Genomic DNA, 11,036 nt, shown 5'->3' on the forward strand with positions numbered 1-11,036 from the left:
TCCACCCAGGAAGGTCCGAGCCTGGACTCGAACCGGAGTCCTCAGAACTGGGAAGCGGACGTGCTAACCACTCGACTACCGTGCCGCCACTCAGAACCAGTCAATGAGTGAACTCAAAAGCAGGTTGAATACGACTTCTGAGATTCTATGCAAATTGGATACCAATGTGGAGAAGTTGACGGCTCATCTCGAAGAATTGATCGCTAATTGGGCCAATTGATGCCCACTGAGCGCTCCAGTGAAAGACTCAAGGTTGGCCGAAATTATTGTTGGCCTGTTCCTAAAAAAATCATTCGAATGATGCTAGATGTTGATGCTGCTGAACTCTGGAGCCCATTTTATCCCCCTCACCCCCTTATTCTCCAGGGCTTTGGGTTCCAGTGAGGTCATCTCCATGGCAACAACACGATGTGTTTTGGCATGCCGGACACAGACTTGAACACACACTCATGATCATACAACGCAATACACAAGCCCTCATTGCAGCACACTTATGTTGGGAGGTGGCGGGCGCCTATATGACTGTGTATACCTACTCAGTGTTCTGTTCTGGGGTTGGATCGCGGACACAAATAAGAGTTTTAACACTTTATTCGTATAACATCAAGAGGCGTGGAACTAACTTGACTTGACCAGAAACAACGGGAAGGCATCATGGATCCAGAGGCATGGAACAAGGAGAGCAGAGGAGTAGAGGAGCAGGTGGCCACATGAGGAACAGATTAATAATTCGGCACCAACACACTTCTCTTCCAGACTTATATAGACAGCGAATGGATCAGATTGGCTGTGGCCAAACATGTGGGTAACAGGGCTGACATGTATTTCTCTGATTGGCTTCTGACCAAATAAAGAGATTAATGATTATTGACATCACATAGCTTCTGACTTCACATAGCTTCTTACCAGTTGAAACTAGATGCTGGTTACATCAGTTCAAAACAGACACTTGACCACACAGTCATGACCCCAACATAACCCTTGCCCCAAATAAAACACAGACAAAACACAGTCATGACACTCAGTGCATCTAGGTTGTTATGTACCCTGCCAGATACCCCCGACCCCACTTCCACATGTGCAGTATTCGAGTCCCTGATCAAGTTAAGGTTTTTTTGTTTTTGTTTTTTGTTTTGGTTTTTCAAAATACATACGGTGTTCCCCTGTATAAGCATAATCTGGGGCTCTGTTTTTGCCTGCCACTTCCATATGTTTTCTTTTTTGTTCTTCATTTGAAAACCGTGGTGCCATAAATGCAAACCATCAAACTATTCAGTTTTGTTTCACCTTGTGGTACAATGACAGCAAAGAACATTCTGATTCTGATTATGTGTGTTCAAGGAATTTGTAATTGACAATATATTCACAATTGCATAAAATTGGGATTTTTTTTTCCCCCTTGTAAATTTACAGACACGTATGTTACACCACAAGCTCCCGTGTGAATATCTGCACAGTTTCGCTGGGTGTAAAAGGCAAAGGCAAAAAATGTCCACTTTTCTCTTCTGGCTCATATCAAATAATTTTCTTAAATCTTCATGTTAGCCTTCTCTTTCCCTTTAAAAGTATGCACAAAGAGGACACAAAAATGGATTGTAACCTCATTTTAGTGTATGATTGCTCGCTAATGAGAATACAAATGTTTACTTTTGATAAAAGTTCGATGAACAAGTGAATCTTCACAGCATCACCTTTACAAGTCTGTGTGTTTATGTGTGTTTAATCTACCAAAAGATGAACTCCAACGGTGTCTAGCATTAATGTGATGTGAAAGACAAAAATGATGATGGCGACCATGGTGAAATGGAACCAAATGAGACATAGCAGTAGCTTCTCTCTGTGTTGCGTCTATGTCTGACTTCATAAGATATTTATAAAACTTGTACAAAAACAAAACAAACAAAAGAAGAAAAAAACAAGACAGTTGTCTAAGCAACTGTAAGAGAGAAGAACAAAATACTTTCTTGCCATTGTGGAAGACAAACACAGAAGGAATGCCAACAAGTCTTGACAGTGGTGGGAGGAGGAGATGACGTCACATTCTCCTCATGACAGTTTATTTAGAACTAGAGAAGCAGAAGCAAACTGATGAACTCCTTGCTTTTTTATGACTGCATTAGGAAGCAAAACTCTTTCAAAACTGAAAGAGACCGTTTGGTTTGAAACTCCCTCAAAACTCTGTACATGCAAAAGAAGGAACTGGCTTCAGAAAAGATTTCTTTGTGATACACAACCACACAAACACGCCATTCACAATGTTGGAATATAGGACAAGCCTATAATCAATTAGCTGCTCTCCCTTCATGTGGCTGTCAATTATCCCACCAGCAATTGGGCTATGACTGTTATATTAGTTGAACCTGCAGCCTCTCCACTCTATTTACTACTTAACTAACAACCAGTAACTTAATAACAGCATTTGTAATTGATGTCCAGTCAACGGAGTCACAAACTGTGCGATAAATGTAAAAAGACAACACAACAGTAGGGGTGCATAATGAGTTTATTAGAATAACACATCAAAATGTGTCATCATATATTTCATCAAGTAAAATTCTGAAAGTCTGAAACTCCACTTATAGCATGTTTTCTTCCACAATACACATTTATACCATACTTAATTTAAAATAAAAAAACTAAAAAAACACTTTTTTTCTTTTTTTTTTTTACTGACTCTTGCAAGATTATTGTTAGTCTTGTGTGATCTCTTACATACATTAATTTCATAGTGCATTTTTTTCAAGATATTTTTTTGGTTGAATTATTATTATGTTACATGCTTCAATATTTTGAGAGAGCTCACCAATCTCCCTGAGCTTCACCCCATCACTATCTGTTCACATTAATATTTTCTTTAGCATATTTCTCTTGCTGTTACTGCACAGCAGAGATTACAATTGCTTTAGAAAAAGTGAAAGTCTCAGCGAAAGTCAAGAACCTTTTCAACACGCTGTGTACAAATAGTAAAAAGCAGCAATAATACGTTGTATATGCTTTATAAAGGACTTTGTGTGGCCTTCAAGCTGCTCTTACACAAGTGTGAGTCTCCATGGAAACTGGCCTGGTATATTTTACAGCCTGTTGACGCAGCTCAGGAGGGTTTCCTACTCAGTGTCTGCCACTTCTTTTACAGCCATATTCTATTGGTCTGCAGGAACAACACCTAACGTGATGGTGAAGCAGCTTGCTGTAAGTTCATTGTTTTTTATTGGAAAGTGGCTAAAAAGCGTGGCTGGTTGTAGAGGGTTTCCTGCCGAGTTTGACTGCTCCTGGGTTAATCACGGCCCTTGTGGCTGGATGATTTCCCAGTCAGTGCTGGCCACCAGCCACTTGTGGAAGCTTGAAGCTGTCTGGAAGATGAACTGCAGAGAAAGGATGAAAGGCTATTTGGTTGGTGCACAGAGATCATCTACAACAAAAACGAAAATCGACTCAATCAGCAGTTGATATATGATCATATGACTAATTGGGGGGGGGGACTGACATTTTACTTTTAGGTTGTCCCATATCTGTACGTCAAACTTTAAACTTGTATTATGTATTATGGTCACTAAAGTGAGACATGCTGAAGCCTTGGTTTAGTGTGGTCGTTTGTTTACAAGCTGCCAAAGAGGGGGGACACATGACCGCACAGCAAAAAATGGAGTGTTGAAATTCCAGTTACATTTTGAGGAGTTGATTTTAACTCCTGAAGTGTAAGTTTAACTTTTTCAGAGTTAATTGGTGTCCAGAGAATTTTACAAAGTTGATTAAACTCTGCAGAGATGTAATTAAGCTCTGCCTTCACAGCTGCACTTTGGGCAGATGAAGTCATTATCACTCACAGAAGAGACTGCAGTGTTTAAGTTTGGTATTTTCAACTCTAGCAGTGTTAATTTAACACATGTATTAGTTAATATTAAGTACATTTCTAGTGTTAATGAAAGCAACACAATTGTTTTGAGAATTAAAAAAATACATTGGATGTTGTAATATTTTAACAATACACACTATTGCAGTGTTGACTCATTAGTCAAATTTCAACTACCTTCAGTGTTGTTTTAACTCCATCTCAGTGTAAAAAAAATAACACTTTCAAAAGTATTGATTTAACTATAGGTTTAGTGTGGACAAATATACTAGACACGTTTGAAGTTTTAAATTGAACTCTGTAGTATACCAATTTTGCAGTGAAAAGTTATCCATTTGATGCTTAGAAATTTGTTGAAATTGTGCATTAATATGATGTTCAACACATAAAGATGACTTGACTGGACACAGAATTCTGCTTAGCAATTCAAGTGGCTCAAACTTGTCTATAACCTGAAAAACAATTCACCATATTTTCACACTATTGCAGAGATATCACATCAAAATGTGGGACCCCAAATGAATGGACAGGGCACCCTGGGGTGCTCACAGAATTTATCCGATAAAAAAATATTTTTAACGAAGGTGTCAAGTCAACTTCAACATGCTTCAGCTCTAGAGACCCCGCCCCTCAATTAAAACGCATATACTGGAAGAGATTTATTATTATTATTTTTCTCTAATGTGTCCTCCTATATCGGTGGCCCCACAGTGATTCATATAAAACAACACCGAACAAACATATTTAGCAGGTTGCCATTCCACCGGGGTGTGCTCTGTCTGTATATTCAGCATGCAGGCTTTTGTTTTTGATTGATTTGACGGGCGCATAATGCTGACTTTCTCCATCCCATCGGCAGACTGAAACGGCCTTTTTGTGCCACTTGACTCCCTCGCACACACACTGTTGCATTTGTCTTGCAAATCCATCCCCGCTGCGCTGCGTTGAGACGACGAAAAGGGAGCAGCCGGACGTGAGTGAAGTTCAAGCCAGCGAACAAGCAAATCCTTCGTGGCTGCTTTTGTCGATAGCAAAACGGAGAGCTGGTGAAAAATGATGCCTGCTTGTAACACATTTGAATCCTGGCAGTGATAAAGATTGCTAGGGGGTGGTGGAGGGTTAGCTACTATTTAAAAAAAAAAAAAAAAAAAAAAACTTTTTTCCCCTTGAGCCCAAAGTCAGACTTGTGGGACAAAAGAGCCCAAAAGAGGTGGAGTGTCCTCTTGTGCACTAGTGTGACTGAAATTAGCATATGAGTAATTTATCACTTTTTGTTGAAATATTCTGGCTTTTTTTTTTTTTTTTTTGTAAATGAAACATACCATTTATCATTCAAGTTGCGCACCAAAGCAATATTATCTGAAAAAAAAAAAAAAGATGTACAGTACATGAAATTGTTTCGGCAATATAGCCCTTTTTTTTTTTACAATATTTATTCCTTTATTTACAGGCTGATTTATTCTTTCATATCAATCCAGTCCACTTCATTTCCATATCTTTTCATTTGGACTGCTTTTGTGAACAGACTGTAATATTTCATGATGGGGCACGCAAAAGCTGTGCACAATGCCTCTCATATCCACCGGGCTTTCAGGAGCAACAAAGATCATAGCAAGACGTCTTTATGGCTAATTCAGTCAAAAGCGCTTCTCCCGCCCACTTGCGCGGAGGTCAACCCACCGTGTTCTGTCTCTTGTAGGGGGGGGGCTGGAAGGGGATGTGGTTGCTTGATTTCAAAAGACGGTTGCTGGCCAAACCATTGCTTATGTTTTTCATTTCTCTCTCTCTCTCTCTCTCTGACAAGCCACGAACGACTACGCAGACACCACAACACGACACTTGCGTCCATTTAACACGATATCAATTTCTTAGCACTCATTGCGCACCACGTTTGGCAGGAAACACAATCACCGCTTAATAAACGGTTGCGAACTTCACTGTATTCTATAAGATGACTCCAGACACAATATAGCCTATACGTTAAGTCTGGAACAGCACGAATTATTTATGCGCAAAACTACGCAGCAGTTCTGGTTTTCATGATCTAAATAGAATGTCAGCAACGAAGCCTATGACAATATAGAGTATAGACCTACCTCCAAATAGACTGCATACGTCTCCTTATTCTCTTTGAACAGCCGCTATTGTCGTGTGCGATTGCGGGGGCGCGAGCTTGTCGTGCGCCCTGGCCACTTGTTTGCGCGTCAAGTTGGAGCAAATGAAAAGTGAAATATTCCCACCAAAAAAAAAGTATCGCAGCGGCTTCACAGGAAAAGAGCGGTGCCTTAGCACTTTATGCTTAATGGTCACAGTCGCCACGCTATTATTTATGCAAAACGTGGCCCTTTAAAAGTTGGAAAGGTTCTTTTATTTGCGTTAGATGAAGCACTTGCGCACCCAACCAGAAGCGCACGTTTGCCATTGATTCACACCCCTTTCTTTTTCTTTTGGGAGGCTGGAGCGGCCACCGACATCGCCTAGTTCACTCCCGCATAAGCTTTTCATCACCCGGCTTTGTTCTTGGTGAAAGTAAAGGCTCGTATCAAAGAGATGACAATATTTTTCATCAGCTTGAAGACCCTGTACAAGAGCCCTCGAGCTTTGGCAAAAATCGGAGCCGGTCATTCATCCTGTCACTCCGCACCTGTGCCCCCGTATTCAAAGTATACAAACCTGTCCCTATTAACATGAATTATTCACAAACAGCACAAAGGCTGAAATAGAGCAGGTTGAAGTCTGTTTATGGCTCCAATATGCTTTATTCCTCTGAAGATGTGCCCAAAGCTGTCTTGCTCGCAACTCTCTTTCAGTCTTGAGTAGCTCTACAGTTGGGATTCGACAATTGCAGCATCTGCTAAATGTTGCGGATCAAAATATGACACAAAACAGAGTTAAATCCCCGCATAATGAATAATCAAGGTTGAAGACAATGGCGCAGAATGGGGACAGCCGTATGGTTGCGGGGGCACCAAAGAAGACAGTTTGCTCTCTTGTGCGCCAGGTGATGGCAAGAAAACGCCTTTTGGAGGAGGAGAGAATCCTCCTCCTTTCTCTCCTTGAGAAAATGGCACACATAAATTTAATTGTCTTATGGAGGCGGGCGAAAAGGCCTTGCTGTTAATTGGCTGGGACGCACAAAACAAACGCGAAGACGTGTTTAGTCTGGCTCTCCTGCACTGCTCGCGCTTTGAGCCCGGTGTCACGTCATTGAAACCGTGTTTTATTATTGCACAACGTCAAGCTTTACAGTTGCCATATTGTGTCCTGCACAAAGGCTAATGGAACATTAAAGACGTGGAAAACGGTGCCAACCCGTCTCGGAGACTCTTTGCTTGTTTTTAGGCAGCTGCTCTCCACAGACTCGAGGCGCAAAGACGTGGGGGGGGGAGAAAAAAGTTGAAACTACCAGGTGCATCCTCCAAGAACACGGCAGAGGTCCGCTTCTGTGGGGTTACCGCTCATAAAGATGCAATTGAAATTGAAAGGTCAAGTCGAGAAGAAAAGAGCGCGCAGCAAGCGAAGATGATGCTCTCAACCTCCCCTCGCGTCTCACCTCCCCCTTCGTCTTTTGCTCGGAGCAGCCCACTACAAACCTTTTGGCTATAAAGATTTAAGATGACACCTTGACACAAGGCTGAAAAAAAATACAACAAATACAACTAGAATGCCTGCAGGGATTGTTTAATCTGCTGCTTTCTGTAACTCTTCTCCCTGCATGACCTAAGAGGATTAAAGAATTAGAGGCCAAAGCTGTTCACTTCCATCCATTAAATATGTTTGAGAAAAGCTTCACGCCCTTTATTTTTAATCACGGAAGTATTGGCCATACTGGACATCAAATAATAATTTATTCAGCAATAACGGTGCTTAAACATGCGTTAAAGATATAGTACAAAAATAAATACATAACAATTTTAAAATCAAATCATATAATCTATATATTTTTCTCATCACTGTGCTGTATTATTTAAAATAGGTCGTTTTAATGACTTATTTTTATTAATAGGACCAACTGTGTGAATAAAACAAATCCTTATTTCCAGATTTGAATCATTACGAAAAAAAAAACAGAATTATCTCAATGAATCGATATCAATTTAATGTAACAAGAATCTCGGAATAAGGTATAAGAAAACCATGTGTCTTATTTTGTTTATTTATTTATTTTTTTATTTTTTTATTTTTTAAATCAATAGGCCCTATTCATACTTTTACCGCAAGTTCATTCAAGTCTTGAAACTTCCTTGGTGGCTTCTTCTTCTTCTTGTTATTATTATTATTATTATTATTATTATTATTATTATTATTATTATTATTATTATTATTATTATTATTATTATTATTATTATTATTATTCCTGATTTTGTTGTTGTTGAAAAATTCTAAACTTTTCCAATATTTTTTTTTAGCTATTCTACTAAATTAAAAAATCTGACAAAACCCTCGCAATACCCGCCTCGCCCCCAACCCCCAAGATTTGTTTCACAGTTGATTCTCTGGATGCATTCTCGTCTCGGTGAATAAAGCATGCAACTTTAAGTTTACAGCGGCGGGCCTTTCTCAGGCAAATGGCAGCTTGGCATGGCCCGGCATGTCCATAAAGGATAAATAAAACATGTCAGACGGTCAAACGGTTCTTTAACGCTTTGCCAAACCCGCAGCCGGACCTACAAGATGTAGCCTGAAGTATTTCTAGCATTTCTTCCGCTCGGCTGCGAGTACATCAAAAGATGTTAGAGGCGCTCTGCAAAACGGCGTTTAAGGTGCGAGGGAAAACACAATGCAGGGCTGTCTTAACCACCGCCCAGTCATGGAGCAGGCGCTCCTGCCAAAGAGATGAAGTTGCCCAGCATTGACTCGAGCGCATCTGACTTTCTAATGCCTGTAATCGGATTACATGCTCCTGTCGCGCTGTTAATGAGAAGCGGACTGAAGATCTTTCTATGGAAATTCAAATGTATGGCATCATATCAGCCACAAAAAAAAAGATTTTGGAACAATTAAGCTCAGTGTAATGGTATTCTAATAAGCCAAAAAGAAATAGATATACCAACCTGATGTCAGCTTTATATTTACACTCCACCATGTCAGCATCCAACCAGCAGCAAATTCGGTTATCTGGTTTCGTGCAACCAACAAGGTTCATATAGTCTTCAGTGTGGTGTGGGGGGTGTGGGGGCGTTGACCGAGGCGTTCGAGACTCCAATTCGGATGTCCCTATCACGGGAAAAAACCGTCCGGGCAGCACCTGGCAGCACTGAATTGCATTCAACGGCTTCCCACCATGCTGCTGCGCGCCCACGTGCACTTTAAACACCTTCAGCTGTTGCGGGTATATAACGTGCCCCATGCACAGCCGCATCTCATTAGCACACCACTATCACAATGTGTGTTATAGTGATTCTTACAGGTCCAGCATGCACTGCACCAAAAATATTTCGTCCTTTTAAATTTGAGTGCAATATGTATGTTTGATGACTTTGAAAGGCTTTAAATGTGTTTGTTTTCATCGATCATTTGGGGGAATTCATTCGCATCCCACCCATATATCTTTTCAGATATATTTGTTTCCAAATTGATTTTGACAGCACGTATATAGTAAGTGTTGTATTTTCTATAATGTGTCCACACAAAAACAATACCCATATAGCTTCGTTATTGGTTTAATTTATTCTGGATAGAAAAATAATTCATCATCAATATAAAAATAAATATCGTCCCATTCTTTGAAATTAAATTACAACATATATTATGACAGACATTAAATACATGATTGCCAGCAGCCTGAATTAAAAAAAAAAAAAAAAGTAATTCATAATATGTACAATATCAGAATGTATAGTTTTTACAAGACACAAATGATCCACTTTATTCGTCTTTTCGTATAATGTTGGTTCAATTTTGCCAGTTTAGGCCACCAGGCCGAAAGGAGGTTCGTTCTCGATATCGGTCAGGACCGATTTGTTGTGCAGTTTTCTGGGGTCCTCCGGGGTCCACACCTTGGCTGTGCGGATGATGTTCTGGTCCCGAAGTTGCTTCTCATCCGACCAGGATAAAGAGTGACCGGCCAGAGGGGGGAGACCAAAGTCGGGGTCACTCGGGGAGGGAGACCCTAACGAGGTGGGGGAAAGATAAACGTTAATATAACAGTTTCGGTATAATCATAAATATAAAAAAACGTCAACTTACTTGTTCCCCTGTGGCAGATAATGACCTTCTTTGGCTGCACATGCGCGTCGCTGCTGGAGTTCCGGATGGGCATGTCCGACTGCACCAGTTCGGCTAAGAAGTTGATGTAGCCGATGGCCAAGCGCAGAGTGTCCACTTTGGAGAGCCTCTTCTCGTAAGGCAAAGTGGGGATGTGTGAGCGCAGCCCCTCGAACGCGTCATTAATCGACTGCATCCTCCTCCTCTCCCTGATGTTGGCCGCCTGCCGCAGTTGTTGCATCTCCATGTCGGACCTCATCCGCCGGCGCCTCTTCAGCAGGGGCCCCGCGTGAGGGGACAGGTCCGGGATGCTGTCTGCGCAGCTGTAGGAGAAGGTGGACGAGGAAGAGGAGAAGGAAAGATTGCCGATGTCGTAGTCGCCATCCGGGCCGAGGACGGCTCTGTTGCCGCCATCCTTGCTGTAATAGTCTTGAAACTGACTGGTGAAGAAGTCGACGTCATCGTCCAAGAAGTCATCTGCGTCTAAGTTTCCGTCCCTCGAGGACTGGTCGGTGAAAAAGTCGTCATCGTTGAAGTAAGGAGGGGAGGAGAAAGAGTCAAGTGCTGAGAAGGGGTCCAACACGCCGTCCATCTTTGTTGTTTACAAACAATGCCACTTTTGTTCCGTCTTTTATTGACTCGGTGCTCCGTGGTCGCCGTTCACGGTCACCACTTAACTTTTCGATGGAGGGCAGGCATGCACGCGAGGTGCCTTTATAGCGACATCCACAGTCGCGTGCCGCTTGCTGGAAGCTCCAACCAATCACAGTTCGGTCCGCGAAGCGCACCTCCTGATAATCCACTGCAAAGACACGCCCACCTGCTGCCGCTCAACTTGCTCCGTGCAGTCAGACAGAAAAAAAAAATACTGCTGCCAAGTTCCCCTCGCATATAGAATTCAATAGGCTTATATTCATGAAATCACATTTTGAATTCATTAATCTGTCTACACTTAAAACGTTAAGTGCAGCGAAAGAAG

General features: G+C 41.5%; 1 protein-coding gene across 1 annotated transcript; it reads right to left on the minus strand.

The window, feature by feature from the left end:
- Window positions 1–9,759: 9,759 nt before the first annotated feature.
- ptf1a (pancreas associated transcription factor 1a) lies at window positions 9,760–10,649 on the minus strand. Its single transcript, XM_077535752.1, has 2 exons — window positions 10,040–10,649; window positions 9,760–9,962 (listed from the first exon to the last, which is right to left on the minus strand). Exons 1-2 carry the CDS (start codon window positions 10,647–10,649, stop codon window positions 9,760–9,762), a joined length of 813 nt encoding a protein of 270 aa, XP_077391878.1.
- Between the last annotated feature and the right edge of the window lie 387 nt (window positions 10,650–11,036).

The sequence above is a fragment of the Festucalex cinctus genome, chromosome 1 (genome assembly GCF_051991245.1).
Source record: "Festucalex cinctus isolate MCC-2025b chromosome 1, RoL_Fcin_1.0, whole genome shotgun sequence".
NCBI lineage: Eukaryota > Metazoa > Chordata > Actinopteri > Syngnathiformes > Syngnathidae > Festucalex > Festucalex cinctus.